At 39.7% G+C, this 27,112-nt stretch overlaps 1 protein-coding gene across 1 annotated transcript in view; it reads right to left on the bottom strand.

Annotated features, from left to right (window-relative positions):
* pcdh15b (protocadherin-related 15b) overlaps positions 1-27,112 on the bottom strand; it is a 226,517-nt gene that overhangs the window by 164,701 nt on the left and 34,704 nt on the right. The window contains exons 3-5 of the mRNA XM_017482601.3: positions 23,839-23,853; positions 23,530-23,595; positions 177-337 (exon numbers count right to left, since the gene is read on the bottom strand). Of these exons, the coding sequence (XP_017338090.1) occupies positions 177-337; positions 23,530-23,595; positions 23,839-23,853 (242 nt within the window). The remainder of the gene's footprint in view (positions 1-176; positions 338-23,529; positions 23,596-23,838; positions 23,854-27,112) is intronic.

The following is a 27,112-nucleotide window of genomic DNA, read 5'->3' on the forward strand; positions in this document are numbered from 1 at the left end:
GAGTGTTATTGTGTGTGTGTGTGTGTGTGTGTGTGTGTGTGTGTGTGTGTGTGTGTGTGTGTGTGTGTTGGCAAATAAGACACACTTGTTAGAGATAAATGGGACTGTAGACAATACAGTTTGATGGTTCAACACAGTTGATATTTCAGGAACGATAAAATATTGTGCCTACTTACATCACGATCCAGAACTCTTCCAGTACTGTTAAGGTAAAGCCGTTGTTGGACGGGGTCCAGGATTACCCAGTGATCATAGTTGTCTCTCAAGGATAAAGAGATGGTTCGGTGAGGGTCTTCTGCCCGGCCGTTGATTTGCATGTTCTCCACCAGGACAGTCCCTGGACCAATCAAAAACTGAGAATGAGTGCACTGAGTCTTCCTCTAGCTTTCATTTTCATCTTCCATATCTTCTGTGCTTAATTACAGTATACAGTCATTTGTTATGCTGAGCTTAAAAAAGAAAGTGTTTTTTAGAAAGCATCAGGTTTTTTACCCCCACATTTACACACCAAGTACACACAATCACTTCCAACTTATACAGTGCCTTTTACACCCCTATGAACATTTCCACATTTTGTAATGTACTGGCAAAATTTACATCTGTTTCTATTATTTCCTATTATAAAATTACAATAAACCAAATATACGATTATTAAACCTATTTCTAGACATGTATGCTCATTTCAAGCTTGTGGTAATCATGTTCTGTTGGCAGGTTTTTTTTTTTAAAGAATTTAACGCATTTGAAAAGCATCTGAAACAGGTCATAATTATATAATAATATCAAAATAAGAAATTAGATACATTTGTTCCATATTTGTTCTATGTTCCATATTAAATATATTTACACTTGTTAAGACACAGAATCTTTTTTTTTTCTTTTGCAGAGAACCTGAACGCTAATGGACTTCATTCGTATTATGTCATGAATATGTGCAAAACAGTTCATAATGTTGTTCATAAAGTTAAGGGAAAAATCAATATAGTGTACAAAATTATTTACAAATAATAATTTAAAAAAAAAACATAAAATCAACTATTGCATAAGTATTCACCCCATTGGTGTGAAACCTTTAAATTAGTTCTGTTACAGTCAGTCGCCAGCAGAAGTGACATACGGCAATTAGTTGAAAGGCATCAACAAGTGTTTGCTCAATTAAATTGTCATCTGACCTGAGTATAAATAAACCTGTTCCTGGAAGGCCCTGGAGTTTGAAACTGTAGCTAAACAAACAGCATCACAGATAATAAGGAGCTATGAAAAACAAGTCAGAGAAAAGTTTATATATACTTTACTAACCATGGAAAGAATATGAATAATGATATAATGAATAAGTACATCATTTTTTATTGTGAGTATATTGTGTCATGACATACTGTATGATCCCAATTTAGTCAATTTCAGTTGTAGGTCATCCATCCATTCTTCCACAGGGTCGCAAGGGGAGTCTATCCCAGGGAACTTGGGGCACAAGGCAGGGGACACCCATTCATAATCACACACACATTCTCACTCTATAGACAATTTGGAAATGCCAATCAGCCTACAACACATGTCTTTGGACTGGGAGAGGGAAGTGGAGTGCCTGGAGGAAACCCATAAGTCTGAAATTTTGCTGGCTAACATTTTTTTTTTATGCCTTGTTAATGAGAGAGGTCAGAGGAGAGTCTGAGCTGACAGAGAGGCTATGGTAACTCAAATAACCACTCTTTAACACCGTGGTAAGCAGAAAAGTATCTCAGAAATACAACATGCCAAACCTTAAGGCAGATAGACTTCAGTGGTAGAAGACAACATCAGTCAAGAACACTAATATGAGGCTGGGGTGGACATGGACTCATCAAAACTGGAAAACTGAAGATTTGAAAAAGAGCAGGTGATGTTTTTTCCTGTCTAAAACTATGTGCCCATGTAGCCTCAGATTCCTGTTCTTGGATGTTGGCTGTTCATTTTTCATATTACTTTTTCCTGATGCACATACTAGCACAGCTACAGTATGAATGGTTCTCTTTATCTATGACAGCAAGATCACTATTTTACAACTGCAATTATTTGCTGCTCATGCATACCAATGAAATCTCTGCCACATTATTACAGGTGACTGGACCATTAGACCTGCAGTTATTATCATAATAGGTATTCTGGCGATACCCATGGGCCATGGCTCTCCGGTCTCTCTTTTTAGACAGAAATATTCAGAAGTTTTAACACTGCTGCAAGGAGCAGCACTATGCCTGACAGTCACGGTGCCTGATCTGTTACCATGCATTATTACGAGGCCAAAAATGAGTCACCCTCAAACACAAGCCCTGTGTCAATTAACAACATGCAAAACATATTATTTTACTTGTTATTGATGTGCAACTTTTAATTAATCAGGGCCTCTGAATATTTGAGTAGTAACTTCTTATTTAAAAAAAAGTACTGAACCAGTGAATTTCAAAAAACGTGGTAAGAGAAAAACTTTATTTCATTCTCTAGTTCACTCTACTGTATGTCCTATTTGTACCACATTATGTTTTACAGTCTACAAAGCATGCCTTCCAATGGAAACAAGTAGAACTCAAAGCCAACGGTACTGATGGGCACACCTCCACTACCAACAAGTCTATTCCTTCTTGTGATTAATTTGTATGCCAAAGATACCCTTAAAATATACTTCAAACAGGAATTAGGCTTTTAAAGAAAAACTATTGTAGACATTTGAGCTTCATGTAACCTTGACCCAGTTTGGATCAACTCCAAAATCTAATCTGATCATCTGTTGGTTACAGTGATAACTCCATAAGGAGAATCTCAAACAGACGGACAGATGGACAACACGAAAACATAATTTCTCCAGCTCTTATTAGAAGAGGCATTAAAATGCTGGGAATTACTAATTAAAATCGAAATATTAAGGGCGGTATAATGTTATAGTTGTAAGTCCATACAATTTAAATAATAATAATAATAATAATAATAATAATAATAATAATAAGAAGAAGAAGAAGAAGAAGAAGAAGAAGAAGAATTCTACATTACAATTTTAGCTGTTAACTTGATTAAGGTTGATGCTTTTCAGCAGAACTAACAGTGTGTTTTATAATTTATTCAAACAGCCCTACACACGCAACATGACCTCAGAAGTTCCAAGCCCTCGTCCCTCAGCATTTCAAACAGCTGGACTTTGTTGTTGAACCAGTGCCCAGCCCTCTGGGAGGTCCCCTGGCAGCTGCCTCATGGAAGATCATGCCTCTGCAAGCTGGCACTACACATGTGCCAGAAGGACAAAGCTTAGCCAAGCCTGCAGAGTCATTTCTACCCACAAGTCTCAATTTAGCTTACCACCTCCTTATTCTTTACTCTTCTAGAATCCCTGCTCTGGGATGTAACTCTTCCCGGTAATGGTTTCTAAAGTCCAGCGTATTACAGTTTCCCCAGTAAGCCTCTTTACACTGAGCCTGCTTACAGGAAGAAGGGCTTCAGTCCAAAAACCCAACTGTCAGTGTTCTGTTAGGAGATTTATTTATTCTACATTTAAGAACAGTAGGAGGGATAGTCTTCAGGAAAGAGGCCTTTGCGCTTTCTCAATAACATGACAAACTGCATTTTTTTTTGTCTTAATAATTTCAAGATCGAGAAAAAAGAGACTCATGAGGGAAAGACTGTTTATAGCAGCTATAAAAGGAACTAACTGGTTTTGTGGATGCTCCACAACATTAAACATAACTATAAACATCCATCCATTCATTTTCTGTACCACTTATCCTAGACAGTGTTGCGGGGGAGCCTGAAGTCTATACCAGAGAACTCGGGGCACAAGACAGGGGACACCATGAATGGGGTGCTAAACCACTGTAGAGCACAATCGCATACTACGGACAATATGAAAATGCCATTCAGCCTACAACGCATGTCTTTGGACTGGGGGAGAAAACTGGAGTACCTGGAGGAAATCCCCACAGCATGGAAGAACATGGAAACTTCATGCATGCAGGGCAGTGGTGGAACTCAAACCTCCGACCCCAGAGATGGGAGGCAAACATGCTAACCACAAAGCCACCACTAAGCCACTGCGCCTCAAACTATAAACATGTCATTCTGTACTAAATTTTGAAAAGCATGATAACAGCATCACACCGCCACATCATTGATTACAATGCTGATAAAAGCCCTACCTATTTAGTTTTATTCCTTAATTGCTGAATATGGCTCTGTGTAATACTCATGGATCATATAAAAGCAGAAAGAAAGAAATACCAAAATGTCTACATTCAGACTAACACTCTAGAAGTTAAATGAGATTGTGTGATGATTCAGAGCAGGACTTACAGTGCCCTACACTAATATAGGCACCCTGTCACGATCTCCCCTTCTGGCAGCACGCTCGGAGAGATGGAGGGCGCACGCATGCACGAGCTACATGCACGAGTGGTCAGCGAGTGCATTCTCTTTGGATGTTGATAACTGTGACATTGTTTACTGTGGACACGTGCATTTGTTTTGTTTCTGTTCTGTCTCCTCCCTGTTTTGTCATTGGTTGTTGACCGAGGCTGTGGCTTCATTGTTTTCAGCTGCCAGCACTTAACACTGATTATGTTCGGGATATATACCACTCGCTTCCCATTACACCTCGCGGAGTATTAGATATAGTATAATAGTAGATAGTTCATGTTACATACCTTGATAGATTTAGTTAGTTTACCAGGATAGATTAGTTCATTTAGACCAAGCTGGTGTTTCCGCTCCCAGTTCCCTGTCATAGCTTTAGGTTTCCTGTTTTGTGTTTTGACCCTGTTTTCTGTGACTGCGACTTCGATTCCTGCTTTGCCCCGTTTATGCCTGTTTGCCGATCGCCCGACCCACTGATTGTTTTTGACTACGCATCTGTTTCACGATTTGGATTTATCTGCCTGTCTCCTTATATAAATAAATATATAAAAATAAAAACGTCTTTACCTGCACCTACTTCTGTATTCTACTCCCTTACATCTCGGGACGTGACATACCCTTGGTAAATATGAGCAAAGCATGCTGTGAAAAATTGTCTTTATTTTTTAACCTTCTGATCTCTTGTTCAAAGAATTCACAAAAATACTCTGCTCTCATGGATATCAAACAATTGAAAACAAAACACAGGCTGCACCTAATTCCACTACCTACCATACCATCAGCCTTTACGATGTCTGAATTGCTGTTCCAGCATGTATTCAGGTACTTCGGGTTCCCAGAGGAGATCGTCAGTGATTGGGGACCACAATTCATGTCACAGGTCTGGTCCAGTTTCATGAAGATGGGGATCACCGTCAATCTCAGGCTATCACCCACAAGCGAATGGTCAAGTAGAATGAGCTAACCAGGAGACCGGACGGTGTCTCAGTACATTCTGTGCATCTAACCCCGAGGACTGGTCCAGATTCCTCCCCTGGGCCAAATATGCATAGAATTCCCTACGTCACTCAGCCACAAGCCTCACTCCGTTCCAGTGTGTTTTAGGCTACCAGCCACCTCTGTTTCCATGGAATGCCAACCACACTGAATCCCCGGCCATAGACCAATGGTTCCAGAGGAGTGAACAAGTTTGGGCAAGTACACAGCATCGTCTTGTGCAAACCTCACGCACCTACAAGCAAAAGGCTGATCATCGTCGCAGTGATCACCCGCAGTACCAGCCAGGTGACAGAGTCTGGCTTTCCACCAAGGACCTCAAACAACCACATGCTTGCAGAAAGCTCACCCCAAGATACATCGGACCATTCAAAATCATCAAACAAATCAATGAAGTCACCTACAAGTTGGAGTTACCTAGACACAGCCACGTCGCTCCATCATTTCACTTCTCACAACTCAAGCCTGTTATCCCTGGACCATGGACATGCCCCTTGACGCCCCTCCTGTCCCACTAGATATCGATGGCCAACCTTCATACCTTATAAAGAACATCCTAAGCAGGAGGGGCAAGCTTGAATACTCGATTGAATTGGAGGGATATGGGCCAGAGGAATGATGTTGGGTTCCTGCTTAGGACATCTTTGATCCACAGCTATGTAAAGATTTTCATGCAGTACATGCAGAATATTCAGGACCCCAACTCCGAGGCAGACCCAAAAAGGTGGGGGGGGTGGGGAGGCTGGGCTCTGTCATATCACAGCAAACCAGCAACTCCATTTCCCAGGAAGCACCACGAACTACAAACATGGCCGAAGAGGATTACACTTCCCACACACGCACAAGTTCACCTTCTCCGGAGTTCTAATCACACACACCTGCATCCTATTCACAGCACTCACAACCATGCTATATAAGAGACCTTTTGAACACTATGAATTAGCGAATTATTACGCTCAGTTAGCTAGTCTCTGTCATATTTCCAAGCCTTATATCGTGTTTGCTATTCTGATCTTTGATATTGTTTTCTCTGTTGACCTTGATCATCTGCCCTGCCTAATTTTGCCTGTTTGTTTGACCCTAGCCTGCCATGTACTTTGTTTTCTGCCTAATCCTTTGCACTTTGTTTGATTAAACTGCCATATCTGCACTTGCTTCTGTCCTGTGTCTACATTAAGTGACACTTCCTCTTCACAGTGTGTGGAGACAATATAGACACATGTCCAATTAAAGGTTGATTCATAACATTTCCAGTTGACTGTAACTTCTTAATTATTGCCCTGATGGTGGAAATGGCCATGTTCAATGCTTGTGCTATTTTCTTATAGCCACTTCCCATTTTGTAAAGCTCAATAACTTTTTGCTGCATACCACAGTTATATTCCTTGGTCTTACACATTGCTATTAATGACTAAGGGAATTTGGCCTATGTGTTGTCTCATATTTATACCCCTGTGAAACAGGGTCATGATTGAATAATTTCCTGCTCCTAGTCACCCAGGTGTACTAAAGAAAATGTAAAATATCAATTGGAATATACTTCAAATAAATTTTTCTCATGTTAATGTGTAGGGGTGCCAAAAATTGTTGCACACCTATATTTAACAAATCCATGAGAGCAGAGTATTTTTGTGATTTTTTAAACAAAAGATCAAAATGTTAAACAATAAATAAAATTCTCACATCCTTCTTTGCTCATATTTACCAAGAGTGCCAATATTAATGGAACGCACTGTAGCTTGCCATCTTGTCAATGAGAGGGTTTAGACCAGGGGTTCCCAAACTTTTCCAGGGAAAGGCCACCCAAATGGCATTAACATTTGACCGAGGGCCCCCTTTTGCAAGATGTCTTTAAAACACAATTTGGTGGGGGGGGGGGGGGGGGGGGTTGTCTGGGAGTGAGAATCATGTATTTATTTATTTTTCACACCAAATTGTTGAGCCCCCCCCCGGGCACCCCCTAGGGGCCCCCACTTTGAAAACCACTGGTTTAGACCACTCATGATGTTACCTGGATCAAAAGGACTGTTAGGTGCCAGTGAGAAAAAAATAAGTGTTGCTCAGGATAACAGAGACAAAATGAAATTTACTTTAAAAGGGCTTTGATCAGAAAGTTTTGCTCAGATGGGATTTACATTCTGAGCAGCAGCAGCAACAGCAGCACACTTAATTTTTATGCGACAGCATTTCAAATGAGCTGCTGAAACACACACTTGTAACAGTGTGTATTTCTGCAGGAGAAAATAACATGCAAATAATCCATATGACAAGTGTGCAAATTTCAATGAAAGCTGGAGTATTTGTCAGGTTCATCTTCAACAACCATGATTTGCATTTATATCATCATCATAATCACCACGAAAAACAAGAAAAAACATACACTAAGTATGTGGACACCTGATCATCAAGGTCCTGCCATGGCCATCCCCTGACTTGAAAGTCATAGAAAACCTGTGGGGTGAACTGAAGAGGAGAGTCCACCAGCATGGACCTTGAAATTTTATGGATCTGGAGAGATTCTGTATGGAGGAATGGTCTCAGATCCGTTGCTATGTCTCCTCCAACCTCATCAGGCATTATAGGAGAAGATTCAGAGCTGTTATCTTGGCAAAGAGAAGTAGCACAAAGTATTGACTAAAAGGGTGCCAATAATTGTTGCACACCTATATTTAACAAAGATATTTTTTTGGATAATCCTTACTTGTGTTTGCAATTGTTTGATATCCATGAGAGTAGAGTATTTTTAATGAATTTTTTAAACAAATGAACAAAAGGTTAAACAATAAAGACAATTTTCCACAGCCTTCTTTGCTCATATTTACCAAGGGCGCCAATATTAATGAATGGAACTGTACGTTAACAGACACTATCCTTTACACATTGGGGCGGCTGTGGTTCAGGTGGTACAGCCGGTTGTCCACTAATCGTAGGGTTGGCTGTTCGATTCCCGCCCCACATGACTCCACATACTGAAGTGTTCTTGGGCAAGACACTGAACCCCAAGTTGCTCCCGATGGCAAGCTAGCACCTAGCATGGCAGTTCTGCTACCATTGGTGTGTGAGTGTGTGTGTGAATGGGTGAATGAGACTCAGTATAAAGTGCTTTGGATAAACGTGCTATATAAGTGCGCCATTTACACATGTGCATTCATGAAATTATTTTGTGTTTGTCTGTAAATAGGAGTTTTATTGAAGTGTTTGGGTTCAAAGCAAAGAAATCTTCTGGAATTCTGGGACTGGAGTGCTTTGTAGATTTAGATGAATATGGCTTGTTTATTATTACTTGTATTATTCAAGAGCTGTGACATTCAGATTGAAAACTGACAACCAACCTCATTTTATAGTTCTGAATTAACAGCTAATTCGCAGGGACTTGTACTGCAGACACTCTACATAAACATGTGTCATGGTTGATATGGGGAATTTTCTATTTAGTACTGCCCTGAACAAACTATTTCTCATAACAGATGTTTACAAATAATCCACAAGACACAATAATAAGTGAATTTACACAAATGAACCAATTAAAAAGTATATATACACTTGGTTCTTAATCCTGTGTGCTGTTACCTGGATGATCAATGACTGTTTTTATGTTTTGTGATAGTTGTTCATGAGTCCCTTGTTTGTCCTGAACAGTTAAACTGCCCACTCTTCTTCAGAAAAATCCTCCAGGTCCTGCATATTCCTTGGTTTCACAGCACCTTTTGCATATTTGACCCATTTCCAGCAGTGGCTATGATTTCGTGATCATGATCTTTTCACACAACCGAGGGACTTAAACACAATTACAAAAGGTCCAAACATTCACTGATGCTCAAGAAGGCAACACAATACATTATTTTGTTTAAAGTTCTTATTTTTTAATAATAACAATTTACACCGATCATCTTGTCCAAAAGTTTACACCCCTTCTTGAGCATCGGTGAATGTTTGCATCTCAACTGTTAGTACTCGTAACACAATGAAGACCAGACTACTAATTTTTACAACGACAGCACATTAAATACAAAAATAGATGTTCCATTTTACCACACTTTAAGTGTACTAATTATTAGGATGGCACTTTAAGTGCACTTGAATATTTAGTGTACTTGAGTGTTTGTTTGTTTTTAAGCATCCTTACTAAAACAAATAGGATTTCACAGTTTGTAGGTTTCTGTAACAAGGCCAAAAGAGGTCAAACACACTTGTGTTACTTATGTGTGCTTGATAAAATGGCAACTCTGTGTAATTCTCCTGTGAGACCCTGACCAGAAATATGCTGTCAACTGTTCTGAGTTATTAATGATTTCTGCCGACAGAAAGATTCAGAGCAACATGGAAGACACACACAAAAAATGCAACACAATTTGTCAGGATCTAGTTGTGATTTGGATCAATCTATTATAAGCAGGAAGATAAATCAAAATGAAAGTATATCCACATATCCTTTTTCATAATTAGGGTAATACAAAATTATGTAGAGGCACTTCGGTAGACTGCAATATTCAAATAATCCCTTTAATAAATAGTTTGTTTTATTATGTCCTGACCAGTCTCAAAACTACTAGAGGTTTTGATAAAGCATACAGTAACATCCAAATGAAAAAACTCAGGTCACTTGTAAGCACATCAAAGCCAGTGGTCAGCATACAGTTATTTAATTTTCGTGATTCCAGAGCTCTTACCGTGCATTCCTAGTACATGGCTCTCTTTTGAAGGATATCCTATTAACAATTGTGCTGCGTTTTAAACGAAGTGAGTACCAGATGATTGATGCTGCTTTCATCTGAATGCTTATTGTACATCATCTTAATGGTAGTGCTCAGTCTGCTGTGTACGGAATCACTCTACCTCAGAACAAGTAACCAAAATCCAATTCTAATCAACTCAAACCACGGAAACTGGAGGACTCTCTCATACTGCTAATTTAACCTTGTTTTGGTAAAAAAAATTTTTTTAAAAATTGTGTGGTAAGGTTTTCTTCACACAGGGGACACAAGTGCATTGAAAACCCTTTCTCTGTTTAACCCACACATTACATTGCTACCTCTGCTGCCACTCCTAGCATGTTCATAACCTTGTCATACACAGCGGCACACAGAAAAACACTACACTCCTGACCATAAACCAAACAACTCTCTGTTTTTGGATCAGCAGCACTTCACATTACCATGCCGATTTAGAATTTTTGTAGGGGGTTTTGGTGCTCAGCGCATTACCTTTCCTCACAGCCATTCTCTCGTTCAGCTTATAATGACAATGTAATAAATACCAAAATTGAATGGAAGCCGGTATGGTACGCTGTACTAGCAAGAGATTTCCTGCTTGTACGCAGTACCAGCAAAAAAAAAGTTTCATTTGTCATGATTTTTAAAACCCTCTGCATTGTTAAAAAACAGCATTTAATGTCACTTGCATATCATCCCATCCTGCTTGCTCCGTCCTGTCATTCAGCCCCAGCCAAAAGAGTAGCTAGCTACATCCAATATGCCTCCAAGAGCTCTGCATACTGTCATTATCATGCTGATAAAGAAAAATGCTTGTCAAGAAAAGCTAACCTAGTTAATCAGTTTACCAGGCCATGGACACTTAAATAGCATTCAAATATTACATCCGCTCTCATCTCTAGATGATGAAACTTTATTTTCTAAACGTGGTGCACATGTCAAGGATCCTACTCTTGTCCAAACTCATGAGATTCATTTTGACCTAGCTACTTCTTCAGTTTTCATATGAATGAGATAAACAAATAGCTTCAAGGTCGCTTTGGTCGAGTCTTAATCAATGTTGTGATCAACTTGTTTGCAACAATACATCGAATGCACAGACATGTGATCAAATATCTATAAAAGGATTGACTGGTTAATTGCCTTTGATTGGCTAAAATTCCAAAGATTCTGATTCTGAACTAAATTGTTAATTATTAAGGGCTTAACTTCTGTCATTTCTGGATTGCTAGTACAGATAAGTGAGTTGTAGATATATTAATGATTATTACAGAATATCAAAGGAAAATGCAAAAAAAACATCACTCAATTATTCAAAAGGAAGGAAAGAGAGAGAGACGGGGAGATTACTGTGGTAGATATAATGAGGAGAACTGATGAGGTAGTGGAGGAGGAAAAAGGAGCTTTCAAAAATTGGTCTACATGATTTTGATTAACTGAAAATGCACCTGATTGATACATTAAACAACGAAAAACTCAGAACCCAGATCCCCGCTGAATGTTCAGAATTCAACAACCACAGGACCAATTCAAGCTACTTTTATCACTGGTAAATAATAGATTTTATGGAAAAGTCATTCTCAAAAATAACATTTTATAAAGAAGAACAATTAGGACATTTTATATTTTCCTTTCTTTACATTTTTTTGTTACACACTGAAAAATAAATCATGGATCATCATTTGAATTGAGAGCTGAATTTCCACGTAAATAAAATATATGGCTTTTACATGTGGATATAATGTCAATGTTACTACAATTAATTAAGTTCATCTGCACAAGGGGAACTTACACAATATTAGGAAAGTGGTTTTAATGTTATGGCTGATAGGTGTATGTATGTATTTCTATTTAATGAGTTAAAATGAAACCTATTTAAATTTACCTATTTACTTTTTGTTGAACTAAAGTGGAAATTCTGCTCTTAATTTCTATTATTTATTTATTTATTTATTTATTAGTGTTTATACAAAAACATAAAAAAAGAGACATATGTACAACGACATTTGTATACTTTTCCTTTCATTTACAGGCAAATTTTAAGCCCTAACACCTCTAAAAGAACAATGCCCCTAATGGCAATGTTTTTTTTGATGCAGTCACATAGTTGTATTTAGAGTGTTGTCACATTTCACAAATTGTCTTTTGCTTTATAGACATTTTAGTCAGTGCTCTGTGCTCTGGCTCAAAGCGAGTGAACTGAAGAGGATCAGAAAGCTAGGATTAGTAGACAGCATTTAATGAGATCTGGGAAACAGCACAGATTGATGAAGACTAAATAAGACAAAAGAACAGTGAGGAAGAAGGCAATACAGCTGATTTGCTCTACGCCCCCCCCCTCCGACACTTGGAACATGACTTCGTTAATCTTTAAGAATTTTCAACATTCTTCAGGCACTCTCCAATCAACTCAAGGCCTACGCTCATACTCTTTCTCCAGCCCCTGCAGATCAATAGCTGGCTGCTTCTATCCTAAGCAGAGCCTTCTATCCTAAGTCAGAGCTGTCTCTTAGGCGAATCAGCCTAAATATTCATTAAGCATTGCTCTTCATCACCTTTATTTTGTTCATTGTGAACACTCAAGGAGATCCCTATGCTGACCGGACCTGGTCTGCTGACCACAGGCCATTCTCCAAGTCAGTTAAGGGAATACTTTAGTGCATTCTGACAGTAAATCTATTCCCCAAGCAGAACTGACCTCCATCTTTACGTCAATCCTGCTATTCCATCCTCCACAGCCGACATTCATAGCCTCACACAGGACACAAATGACACAAATGAGAACCCCACTGATGAGAAATGTACTATGGGGCCGGTGTAATAATTTTGTCACAGTCCCAGGTGTTGAGCGAAGTGCTTAGAAGAGCGGATGAAAGAGAGAAATGGGATTTGATTCCACAGGGTTTTATTGGGTCCCCTCATCCAGTGATACTTTAATGTGCCTCGCCAATTGATTTGAAATTGTTCCTTTTTAATAAAAGCCTTTCAGCGCCATAACTCTGGTCATTTCCAGAGGAAGCTGAGGCAGAACTGCATGACTGAAAAGCACAAGGGATGAGACAGAATGCTAAAATTGCTCAGGCAAGATAACTGCTAAGCAGTCATGAATGAAGTACTGAAATGCTATGAAGTGTTTATCTATAGAACACCTCTGACATAAAAGTCTAACTAGGATTTCCTGTGTAAACCTACATAAGCAACAGGAGTAGCGATGAGCAATGCTATTTGGCATATGGTCCCTGTGGGAAAACCCTTAAAGGTTCTAAACCCTCTTGGCAGAGATTTTCCCAATAATAGCCAGAACATCTATAGAAAGAGGTGACTGTTAAACCTCCAAAGAACCACTGAAGAACTTTTTTGTAGATGGAGATGGAGTGTATAGATGGAGTCCAGTCCTATGTATAATAATCAACACTCCAGAATCTGTACTTTCCTCTCTGGAGAACAGAAAGCAACCTTCCATGAGATATAATATCCCTCCACGGAAATTACTTATGCAACAGGCAGACGAGCAGGTCATTTGTGTCTTTATCTCTCTGACAGGAAGAGAACCTGCTCTGCATATTAGCTTCACTGACTGAACAAACCAATTTTCCAGTCCTCTCAGCAGCTAGCTGTAACCATGTTTTTGCCCTTTAAACATATTTGCAGCATAGTGTTAATCAGACAGCCATGGTGAAAGGCAGAATTTCAGGTCCAAGCTGTTATTAGGTCTTCAAATTGGCTTTCAATTGAGTTAATGTCTGTCATTGCTGACCTAAAAATTGGAGATGGGAGGAAAAATAGCATTATTTATCATTTATGATGACTCTGCATGGCATGCATTATGGGATGAGGGGATCTTAGTTTGTAGCTGTACGCAGACATACCAACATACAAAAACTCAGGGAGATGGCCCCTACCAGCTACTGCCACCCCCTGCCCCCCCAACCCACCACCACCATGTATGTAATAGGTTACATACATATTTTGTTTTTGTGATTTCACCTAATCTAAGTCTGATATATGCATAAAATGTGACATTAAAATGTGTACTTACACTGTTTCATATTATATTATACTATACCACTGTATTATTCAACTCATGGAGTTATTTTTTATTCAATAACTACTTTACACATGTCCACAGGAAGTTTGGCCTCATCACCTAGACATCAATACAGTAGCTCCTTATAGCAGCTAGTTAAAATAAAAGTTAGCTATACTAATGGACGAATGACACCTATTAAACGCCTCAACATGTCTTTTATAGTCATTTAACCCACCATGGGAAACTGAGAAATCACTGCTGCAAACAGTTGTTTTTTACCCCTATTATGCATGAGTACACTTTAGTGTAGTCTGGGGTGAAGTGCCTTTTGTACTTTTTTTTTATTTGGACACTAAACTGATGGATGAACTGGAGAGAGAGAGGTCAACAGTAAAGCCCGCTTACTGAGAAAACTGATAGGTTAGTTAGCACAAAGAGAGACCAATCAGGACACGCGCTGTGTCACTCTCTTACCATGTCGGTCACTCACTCTCTCGGTTTCTCCAGAACCCGTCTACCATTAGAAATGTCCATTGAAAGAACTCTCATTCGTTCTAAAATAAAATTGATTTCCGAGATATTGTATATAATTTGCAGGCATCAGGGAGCCACTATAAATGCGAGATTCATCCTGGTTGATTGCTTGCCCTTGTATGTATATTTATTACTCTGTGTTTTAGCTAGCATGCAAAAACTATCTGGCTCATGCCAACATTCTTCAATAGGCTAGAGAACAAAATACATAGATTGGACAATAATATACATGGATAACGCAGATCGGGTACTGAAGATACATTTATTGGAAGTGACTGGACATGACAGTTTTATTCTCTGCAGTATATTTTAGCTAGCTTGCTCAGCCGCCCTTGAGGTTGCTCTGAGCTCTTATTATCTCTGAATGTTCACTCTCAGACTTGAAATTAATCTATGCAGTGGAGAAGAGTGCAGCACAACCAATGTTGTGAAAAGTCCTTTTGCAAGTATCTATCATGCTACAGCCTTTTACAACAAGAAAGAACAAAGCTCCCAAATCTTAGATCCAGAAGGTTCAAAATGTATTTTTGAGATTACATAAAACCCAATTAATTTCAAATAGTTCTTTTTCTGATTCGGATTTTATAAAATTTTGGAGCGTGAGCTTTACATTATAGTTCTTCCTGACAGCTCTATGTACATGAATATTTTAAAAAAAATGTTAAAGTCTATATGTATAGTCAACTCATTATGTATTTATTGGACAGTATAATATGACAGCATACAAGTCTGGAACATAATTTAGGTGTAATTCAAACGGGAATATCAAAATCAATTCAGCATGCTGGCATTAAAGAGGTTTGTGCACCAACTACTACTCTACCTCACGTAACAGTCATCTCTGTGACCACACATGTTTCAGGTCTCACATTTACAGCTTTATAGGAAGCATTCCTCCTGTGTTGTACAATGTGATTAATTAAGCTAAAAACGGCTAAATAAGCCCAAAAAAAAAAGAAGAAGAAAAAAACAATGTATAGTGATGCTTGAAAGTTTATGAAATTTCTACATTTCTGCATAAATATGACATATTTATGAACTTTATTCTTCTTTAACTATTCTTTGGTAGAATGACTTATGCTTAGGGTCATTTCCTTGCTGCATGAATCACTTTCTCTTGAGATTCAGTTCGTGAACAGATGTCCTGACATTATCCTTTAGAATTCACTGGTATACTTTAGAAATCATTGTTCCATCAATTCTCTTTGTCTACTTTTAGAACTTGTGTGAAAATCTGATAGTTTTAGGTCATATTTATGCAGAAATAGAGAAAATTCTAAAGGTCAGAAACTTTCAAGCACAACTGTACTTTCTTGTAATCATGATGCTTCAATCACAGAAGACAGTGAAGCAATTATTTATTCTCCACTCCTTCTAATAATTATATTCTTTGTAAATACTTTACAAAAAAAATTGATACAGCTAGCTCTCATGAAGTTCTCAAATGTGACAAGGTGCCCTTTACGTTGTGTTAGAACTCTTTAGACATCGAATGTCATCATCAGACTGACTAAATCATAGCAAATTTATGGTCTGCCCAGCAGCAAATTATCTGAATAAAGTGCTCTTTAAATATCTCCTGCAAGTCAAAACAACAGAAATTGTGTAATATATTAGCTGATTGGGCATCTAGTTTTGGTCTGCCAAAATTAATTTCCATCACCAATGAAGTTCTATCCTGTTATTTCCTGCAAGTCAAAAAAACAAACAAACAAACAAACAAACAAACAAACAAACAAACAGTATATGCTTATTAAACTGGATTTATGGAAATTAGGCTGTTTTATCAAAAAAATATATATTTTGGTCCATAAGTTATCTCCTTTCTTATATGGAGATTGACTAAAGGTTGATTTATACAGGACCTTGAAATGACAAGGCTCTATGTGACAACTGTGTACCCATATAGTTGTGACTCTTAGATCAAACTTGATATAACTTTTTTAAACTTTGGAATATTTTATTGGGGAACATGGTGGCTTAGTGGTTAGCACATTTACCTTGCATCTCCAGGGGTGGGGGCTCGATTCCCACTCAATTGTGTACCCAGAGTTTGCATGTTCTCCCCGTGCTTGGGGGTTTCCTCCCCTATTCCAAAGACATGCATCGTAAGCTGATTGGCATTTCCAAATTGGGTGTGTGTGTGGGTGTGTGTAATTTTCCCTGCAATGGGTTGGCACCCTGTCCAGGGTGTCCCCTGCCTTGTGCCCCAAGTACCCTGGGATAGGCTCCAGGCTCTCCACGACCCTGTGTAGGATAACCGGTACGATGAATGGATAGAATAATTTATACTTCTAAGCAATATTTTGCTGGAAAACATGTGATATATATACTCAATGACATGTAAATAAGATGTTTATAACATTCAATCCAAACTGATTCCATATATTGAAGTATAGTGCTTCCAGATTTAAGGTCCAATAAGCATGTATTGGAGTGGAGGTTTTGTATTTGTACATGTACATTTATGACCTGTCTGGAATGATAACATCATACTAAATAAGGCCAATGTTACCAGCTGGCTGAGGGCCATTGAAATTCATCGAATGGCCGTAAAAATGGCAAACACGCAACTATGACACGTTCATAGAATATTTTTGAAGCTGCACTCAAGCCGTAACCCCATTTAACACCAGAAGTAACCACTCGCTGACACTTTTTGTTCTATACTAGTGAGAACGCCAGGAGTGGAGCTTTCATTTCTGCACGTTCTGCACTGGTTTAGTAAATATAAAGCAAATATCTGTACTGACTGTTGGATTATTATGAACATCCACTGGCACCAGGGATGTAACCAACAATAAATAGATTATTCTGAATGAAATGAGAATGTGTTTGCCAGAAAGTCTCAAAGGGCATCTGGTTGCGAATTGAGATATGAAACAGGACTGGGATCCCATGGGGTATAAGCAGCAGGTGTTTATTTTCAAGCTCATGGAACAAAGAAAGACCTGCATGGTTAGGGACATGGTGGTTTAAATTGGGCTATTAGGTTGTTTATTCTTGAGACCAATTCTGAACTTGATTGATGTAGCTGAGGCTGAGGAATAATTAGTTAGAGCTAGAATTAACACGATGCTGACAGTACTAGGTTACCTCAACAGCTTCACAGTGTGAGAAGCGCCATCTTCTGTGTAAAATCATGCCTATTTATAGGCCTGGCGTTGTCAGGTGAAATGGCATTTCGCACATCGCGTGACTATAAGACGGCGCCTGTAAACCACGTTCAGCTTTATTTGTCTTCAGCGAAGCTGCATGTCTCTTTCCTGTGTGTACATTCCCTATCCTGTTAAACAGAATGAGCCATAGAGAGTTCACAAAGTGTGTTACTCCATCCTCTAAAAGTGCACTAAAAATGGAGAGCAGCTCTCAATCCTATAAACAGCTATCACTATGGTGGTCGAGAAACTAAAATTAGACCGGCCCAGGGAAGAAGAAGTGGCATGTGGCAGGCGAGACAACAGCTTTCTCACCAGTGAAAATAAATGTCCCTCACACTGCAGAAAACCCCTTTTTTTTCCCAGAAGTGCACAATGAAATATTGCGCTTCGGTCAGTACTAGTGTGAGGGAGGCACAGAACACGAACACGTGGAAAGCCAGGGATACCAGGCAACCACAGTCACAGCCTGCTAGCAGGCCTGATTTAAGAACTGTTATCCGTGCCAAGCAGGCAAAGAAGGAGCGGTACTGATAGGCCGCAGAGGCAGGTATCAGGGGATGAGAGGTTGTTAGGGCAGTTAGACCCCAGTATTACTGTAGGGCCCACTGTAGCAAATGTCGTCCCAAGTTTTCAGTTTTCTCTAGTCAGCGAGCTGTCAAATGGAATCGAAAATCTGATGCTTTCCCTCGAACAAAATCTGGAAATGTTAATGTCAGTAAAAGACCATCTAGCAGTGTGGAATCTACTGCCAAATGTATCTCCATGGGTTCTGTCCACCATAGAAAAGGGCTACTGGGTCCAGTTCAGAGCTCGACCTCCTGTTTCAGAGATGTGCTCACCACAGTGGTCAGCACAGAGCAGAGCCTGATGTTAGCAAAGGAACTAAGATCTCTCTTGGACAAAAGGGCCATAGAACATGTACCCCTTTATCTGAGGGATGGAGGTTTTTCCAGCTGTTATTTCTTGGTTTGCAAAAAAGTTGGACGTATTAGGACAATTTGAGATCTGAGTCATCTGAACCGTATTCTTTGGACATACAGATTCAAGATGTTGATAATCAAACTTAGTATTCCACAGATTCAGTTCGAGGACTGGTTTGTGACAATAGATCTAAAAGACTCATATTTCCACATTGAAATATGTTCCTGAGGTTTGTGTTTGGAGGCAATGTGTTCTTCCCTTTGGTCTAGCTTTATCCCCTCACGCCTTCACAAAGTGCATGGGTACTGCACTGGCTCCCTTGCAACTTCAGCATATCCATGTACTAAACACCTAGATGACTAGTTAATTCTAGCGCAATCCAAGGAGTTGGCGATTCAACATCAAGATGTTGTTCTCGCCCACATGAGGAGCTTGGGGCTCATGTTGAACCTCAAGAAAAGTATGCTTTCTCCAGTTCAGAGGATGAGTTTTCTAGGGGTTATGTGGGATTTGACTACGATGAAAGCATATCTATCCCCAACATGCGTAGGGCCAATCCTATCAACATTGAGCATGATAAAGCTGGGTCTGGGCATCCCCTCCAGTCTCTACAAGAGACGGTTGGGGCTAATGGCAGCAGCAGCCAACATCACATCATTGGGCCTGTTGCACATGAGACTGTTTCAGTGGTGGCTGAAAAGTGGGGGATTTCTTCTGAGGACAAAACCCCTGATAGTAATCTGTGTCATGCGGCAATGCCTATTTGAAGGTTTCCCCAGTTTCTAGCCTCGGGTCACACTCTAGGGGCATCTCGTTATTGCAAGACGGGTAATGATAGATAACTCCCTCATGGGCTGGGGTCTGGTCTTAGACAGCCAGCCAACTCACAGTGTCTGGAGCAGACCTCCTCTAGAGTGGCATATAAATTGCCTAAATATGCGGGCCGTATTCCAAGCACTGAAATTCTTTCTTCCTCAATTGAGAAGTCACCATGTGTTAGTTGTGACAGAAAATACAGCAGTGGTCTCATATACCAACCACCAGGGAGGGTTACGTTCATGCCCCCTCAGGCAGGCACAACTATTTCTTCTCTGGGTGGAGGGAAAGTTTTTGTCAGTGAGTGCAATGTACATTCCGGGCAACCGGTATGTGGGTGCAGACATCCTGTCAATGCAGGTGCTGAGGCCCGGGGATTGGAGGCTCCATCCACAAGTAGTGGAGTCCATACTGTGGAGGTTCAGCCAAGTGGAAGTGGATGGCCTTTCCCCCAATCGCTCTGCTCCCATAAGTTCTAGCGAGAGTTCGCCAAGACCGTCTACATCTGTTGCTAGTAGTGCCTTATTGGCCAGCTCGAATATGGTTCTTTGAGATAATATCCCTGCTAGACAGTGCTCCCTGGGAGATTCCTGTTCACAAGAGGTCCTGTTCACTACTGTCTCAAGAGGGTTTATTCATCACCCTCAGCCAGCACTATGGAAACTGTGGGTCTGGCCCCTGAGGGGCACCAGCTCATAGATTGGAGTCTCTCAACCGAGGTTTTAGAGACAATGTTAAATGCTAGAGCACCATCCATGAGAAAACTATATGAGTTCAAATGGCAACTTTTTGTCTCGTGGTGTGAGGAATGTCAGGTAGACCCTGCTAACGGTGCAATAGCTACAGTACAGTCCTGAAGTTCTTACAAAGACGTTTCTCAGCAGGGTTGGCTCCTTCTACAATTAGGGTCTACATGGTCACCATTTCGGCCAGCCTCGCCCCTATTGATGGACCCTCTGTGTGGCAACATCCTCTAACATTGAAGTTTATGCATGGTGAGAGAGGACTTAGGCCCATCTGCAGACAACACATACCTTCCTGGGACCTTTCTGTGGTCCTGGAAGGTCTGTCAGGCACCCAATTTGAGCCCTTAGAGTCAGCCTCAGAGAAGCTTCTGACTCTATAGGTAGCTCTTCTGCTGGCCCTGACATCTCTCAAGTGAGTAGGAGATCCACAAGTTCTCTCTGTTGCCCCTTCCTGCCTTGACTTTGCCTATGGATTAGCCAAGGCCCTCCTATATCCTAGGCCAGATTCTATTCCTAAAGTGCCTATGTCTGCTGCCAAGCTGGTAGTGTTCCACACTTTCTGCCTTCCTCCATTCCTCACACTGGAACAAGAGAAATTGCATCTACTGTGTCCGCTCTGACCAGTGGCATAAGTTGGAGCTGTTGCTGGTCTGCTTTGGCAGTGACAGTAGAAGTGATGTTGCGTCAAAGCAGCACATCCATAATTGGATAGTGGAAGCAATCTCTATTGCTTATGAGGCGCATGGTCTCACTCCGCTTCTGTGCATAAGGGCTCATTCCACTAGGGCGGGTTACCTCCTCAAAGGCTTTATCCAAAGGGGTACTCTTACAGGCTGTGCATGTTGCAGCAGGGTGGTCTATGCCGCACACTTTCATTCGATATTACAGTTTGGACATGTTTTCCACCCTCGGCTTGAGGGTCTTCCTGTGACCCTCGGGCTCGGACCTTTTTAAACAGGCCATACTCTCAGTATGATGGATATACTCGTTCCCACAGCATGAAGCTCACACAACAATGAGTTCCCTTTGAAAGGGAATGTCTAGGTTATGCATCTAACCCTGTTCTCTGAGAAGGGAACGAGATATTGTGTAGCTTTGTCCTACTGGGGTATGCCTGTAAATTGCATCTGCGCTTCAGACAAACAGAAGTTGATGACATGGTTTACAGTTGCCGTTTTATAGTCACATGATGCGTGAAATGCTATGTCACCTGACTACAGATGGCCTATAAATAGGCATGAGTTTACACAGACTTCAGATACCAGTCGTGCAACGTCTCGTTCACATCTTATGGAAAAGGGTTTTCTATCTGTGGGTGTTTTCCAGTGTTTATTGTTCATCCATCTATCCATTTTCTGTACTGCTTATTCTACACAGGGTCACAGAGAGCCTGAAGCCTATCCCAGGACATGGGACACAAGGTCACCCTGGACAGGATGCCAACCAATTTGAGTTTAAATCTGAATACAGATACAGATATTTGGACCACTTAACAGAGACAGATCCAGTTGCTTTGCATTTCACCCATGTTATCTGAAGATTCTATTGTGCTAAAAAATTTTTTTAAAAATCTAAGCAGAAAGCAGATTTGAGTAACTGAAAGATGACTGCAGTGCAGTTCAGACCAGCCATAGGACTTGTTTTTTGAAAGCCCAGACACGAATACACGTCAAACAGTCTCATTTCCGCCCATATTCATTCCCAATCACTAACACTAGCTAGCTACATTCATATATCTGTGAACTTAACAAGCCATGGTAATTGTTCAACACCTCTGGTAATCACTTGTTAAATCTGTCATCATAGGCTAGCTGGCTGATGTTAATAAGACAGGGATGGAGCAGCCACACAGATATGCGGTTCATGGTATATTTCTGCTCAATTCACTGAAGGGTCTATCCAATAGAAAAAAGTATGGGCAACACTCCTTACTGGTCAAACAAAATTGGTTAAACCAGAGAGTTTCAGTGCTGCAATAGGGCTACAGGCTAAAATATACCGTTGAATATCAGCATATTGTAGTTTCTATTGTTTCTAGCTAGAAACAGTACAAAACATTTTTTTTATTTGAAATAATAAAAAAAACATCTTTGGGATTCATTGACACCTTGACTAATGCTAAAAACCAGACCTCTTATCATACCCATAGAGCATTTAAGTAATGTTCACAGACAATTACAGTGCTAGCAGTAGAAAGAGAGAAGGAGGGAGAAGTGCAAAAGGAAAAAAGAGTTGTTTCATAAAAGCTCTGGATTTTTGATCTGGAGCTCATGTCATTCATGTAGAATACTATATATCTTTTACATTCATCAATTCTTAAATATAAATTAGACAAGTCTGGGAAAAGTTTAGACAGAGAGTTCCTTTTAACAAACCTAAAAGAAATTCAAGGGAATGTTTTATTCTGCATTTCTTAAATAAATAGGTAATCGATTAAATGGAAAGCTTCAAATTAATTCTAAGGTTCTATCACAATTTAGGGTCAAGGTGGTTTAACTTGGGCTACTAGGTTGTTTATATTTTTGGAAACAGAACTAACTGTTAGAAAATAGCGAATAATAATTAATCATGGTCTCTAGTTGAGACCAATTCTGAACTTGAGGGATGTAGCTGAGGCTGAGGAACTGTTAGAACTAGAATTCACATATGGTGGCAGTGCTAGATTTTCTACCTATTGGATTTTCTCCAGTTTTTCTGGAGTATAATGGTAGGGTTTATCCATCCATCCATTTTCTGTACTACTTATCCTAAATCAGCCTACAGTGCATGCCTTTGGACTGGGCAGGAAACCAAAGTACCCAGAGGAAACCCCTGAGGCATGGGGAGAACATGCAAATTCCACACACACTGGGCAAAGGTAGGAATCAAACCCCCAACCTTGGAGGTGTGAGGCAAACATGCCACCGTGCCATGGTACGATATGGATGGCATATCGAGCTATAATGTTTTGACCCTGAATAAACACAAATCAGATGAAACCTTTCAAGACTGGTAGAACTGGCGCAATTCCAAGGTATCCACTTCAAAAATTATAATCCTTATTTTTACATGGCTATACTCATCATCAACCAGTATGCTTGTCTGAGAGAAATGTTAAGCACATCCTGACGCACTTTTCTGCCTAGTTTTGCTGTCAAAACAATTAAGCGCTTGCAAAAGTGAGTGCAGTGATGGAGTTACACTGGCGAGCTGAAGTGCTTTATTTGTGCAAGTCATGAGAAAAGTGGATCGATACCTACCATTAGGACTCTCTTCATCTATGGCTACTATGGTGGCTGGTGGACCGGTTCTGGAGAGCTTGCATTCTGAAATGGAGGGGGGGGGGGGGGGGGGGGGGGTGTAAATTTCAGAAACTTTCAACAAAAGCAAAGAAACAAGTGGTGCTAACACTTCAAATTGCTGAAGCAGCATGGCCACCATATGAAAATGGGATCTATCAGCACAGGATTAGCTGTGGGGGCAGGTTATGGCTGCACACGTGTTCTGCTCATAAAACAGATAAAGACAAGAGATACACAAGATGAAAGAAGGAAGGTTAACAGACTTACCCTCATACTGCCAGTCTGTAAGTGGAAACAGTGCCATCAGAGAGACGGGGGGTGGAAGGAAAGAGAAGAGTGTGACCTTTTTCTATTAATCAATGTAAACATTTAAATACAATACCAACTGAGAAATTAGATGACAATAGTATTAGATGGATTAAATCAAACAAACATCAAACAAAAATACAAAGTGTTCTTGACCAACAACTGATTTAATTTCATAATTAAATTTCTCAAACACTATTACATCATTCTTCACTCATAACACATAGGAGTGTACTAAGCACAGTGAGTCCACATCACATTAGGAAGTTTTATTCTTTGTGTACATTTGTACACTGATTGACCTTTTCAATTCAGACAAGATTTCAACAGGGTTCAAATCAAGAGACGTGTATAAAATGCCCTGGTATTAAGCACACTTCAGCATGTCCCTGCATTGATTAGTTTAGAAAATATATAAAGAATAATTGCTGCATAAGTGGGGTTTAAAAAAAAAAAGTCCCATGCACATCTCTAGTTGAGACCAATTCTGAAATTCAGTGATATAGCTGAGCCTGAGAAACTGTTACAGCTACTGTAGAACTCATACACCATGTTGATAGTACTGGTTTCTACCTCTGGGTGCTTTTCCAGCATTTCTGATGTATAATGGTAGGGTTTGTGTTTAATTTCGGGAAAAAAAAAAAAAAAAACCTTCCTTCTGGTTTAGGCTACACCCACTCTGAGTCTAAATCCGAATGCAGGTATTGATATTTATAACACTTAAAAGAGACTGATACAGAGACAAAAACACAAAATCTATGCAGAAAGCAGACACAAAATGTTTTATTCCTTATTTAATATGATCATATTAGCTAGTTGTTGATATTGAATTCATTAGTGATTAATGTTAAATTGAGGTTTTACCTAGGGTCTCTTGTGAACCAAAATGGAACTTGTATTATTGTCATAAAGTCAAGTAAAAGTAAGTCGGGTAAGAATCTTGTTAACAAACAGTTTTCCTAAAAACTGAAATATTAAAAACCATATAAAATACAACTATATTAAGTACAACATTGGAAATCCACCATATTTTACTGTGCAATTCTGAAACTATGATCTTCTTGGCCTCCATCACTATCCTCCATACTGTACATGGGGTCAGAATGTTCATGCAGTTAATTCTTGTTCCAGACCTTGAATGCATTTTATAACGTTCCTGATTGTACCTAACATTATCAGAATCAGATTCGGGTTTTTTTATTCGGAAAGTACAAGGTGTACAAGGAATTCTTTTTTAGTGCAGTGTCACACACAGTATTTTTACTACTTGTATATTTTATATCATTCTCTCACTTGTGCAGGTCAACAACCATCTGTGTCTTTTTAATGCATAAAACTGGTTTTGGTTTTCCCATGGTAATGGATGTCAAAGGGATTATTCCTTGTATGTAGCCTCGTAGGGAAACAGGTCATCTGTTTGTTTTGTTTTATTTTTTAATTTAAAACAGAATATTCTCCACTGTTTCTAAATGTAAGAAAAAAAATAAGATATCGATCATGTTAATACCTTTGTACAAAAGGTCAGATTTTCCTAGAGTATAATTCCTTCCATTGAAGCACATGTTCAGATAAGTCTCCGATGGCTTTGATCTAACATGGGTCATCAAGTTTTACACAAACTTGTGAAGTCTGTGCCAGCTTGAGTGCACACTGTCCTTAAAGCACAAGTGGGACGTGCTGCATACTAAAAAAATCTAGAATTTCTAAGAATTCATTCATTCAAGTTATTGCTGAATATCCATCCATCCATCATCCATACCACTTATCCTACACAGGATCACATGGAAGCCTGGAGCCTATCCCAGGGAAAGAGGGGCACAAGGCAGGGGATACCTTGGACGGGGTACCAACCCATCACAGGGCACAATCGCACACACATTCACACACTATGGACAATCTGGAAATGCCAGTCAGCCTACAACGCATGTCTTTGGACCTGGGGGAGGAAAACGGGGTTCCTGGAGGAAACCTCAGAAGCACGGGGAGAACATGCAAACTACACACACAGGGCAGAGCCAGGATTCGAACCCCCAACCCCAAAGATGTGAGGAGAACATGCCACGAAGATACTAGTGAAATGGAAGCATTTTCACTAGTGGCATCAACATTTTGGACCCCATAATCATAGAATATGTATTATCAGAGAATCATATACAGTGCCTCAGTCAGCTTCAGAATTATCGGAATGCTGGATGGATGGATGGATGAACAGACAGATAGACAGATAGATATCAGTGAGGCAGCATAACAGTGCACCAGTGCATCATCCTCCACTGGATGATTTGATAAACATGCTGCTTTACAGCGAGCACAGACAGAGATGTATTTCTGCATGGGGCTACATTTGTAAGCATGGAGAAATTTGGTTTCAGGTCACTCTCTTTCTCCTCTGCTTCTCTCTGCTAGATTTCTGCCACTTTTCATCAGGGTCAACAGGTATGAGGCAATCTCCACACAACTGGAATAAACCATTCAGTCTTGGGTTCAGGATGAGTAAGAAAGAATAATGTAGCCGTTTGTTGTGTCTGCCAAGAGAATCCTCAAGCTATTCGCATACAAAGCTTATATCTCTGCCTTCAGTCTGCTGCTCATGAATTAGACATTAATAGTGAGAATCTCGTGTTACATGACTTGAATGCGCCAAACACGGTAAACCCGAGCAGATCGGGTTCTTAATAACTGGGCCAACGTTTAGATGCAGTGTTTTAAAACCCAAATTGGACCGTATTTACAAAGACGTGCAGAATTTCAGAGGAGAAGTAAGTTACACAAATGTGGAGCTGTTTATTTAAAGCTGTGTGTTAGTTATCATTCAGAAATGTCAGTTTAATAATGTTCAAGGGCACTCTGAATACCATCCTTGACCTGAAATATAAGAGTTTCTTTTTTGTTTTAGTATCAAGACTAAGTTTAACCATTTGCTAACTACCATTCCCATTAACACATTCAATCGATTACATCCATAAAGCTCCTCCTTTAGGTTTATCGTACGAAGAGTTTGTGCTTATTTCATAACAAGCTGCACTTTTTTTTGTCTTATCAGCTTCAAGAGAAAATGATGAATGGGAATGACTTTTTATACCTGCTGTAATTTATGATAACAGGAAATAGTTTGTTTTGGATGTTTTACAACTTAAACTAAAGTACTAAAGTACTAAAATACAAGGTGGCACACTTTAATAAATAAAAATTCTAACTACGTTGTAACTGAAAGCATAAATGAGACCTTCATGCA

The sequence above is a fragment of the Ictalurus punctatus genome, chromosome 13, assembly GCF_001660625.3.
Source record: "Ictalurus punctatus breed USDA103 chromosome 13, Coco_2.0, whole genome shotgun sequence".
In the NCBI taxonomy this organism is placed as follows: Eukaryota; Metazoa; Chordata; class Actinopteri; order Siluriformes; family Ictaluridae; genus Ictalurus; species Ictalurus punctatus.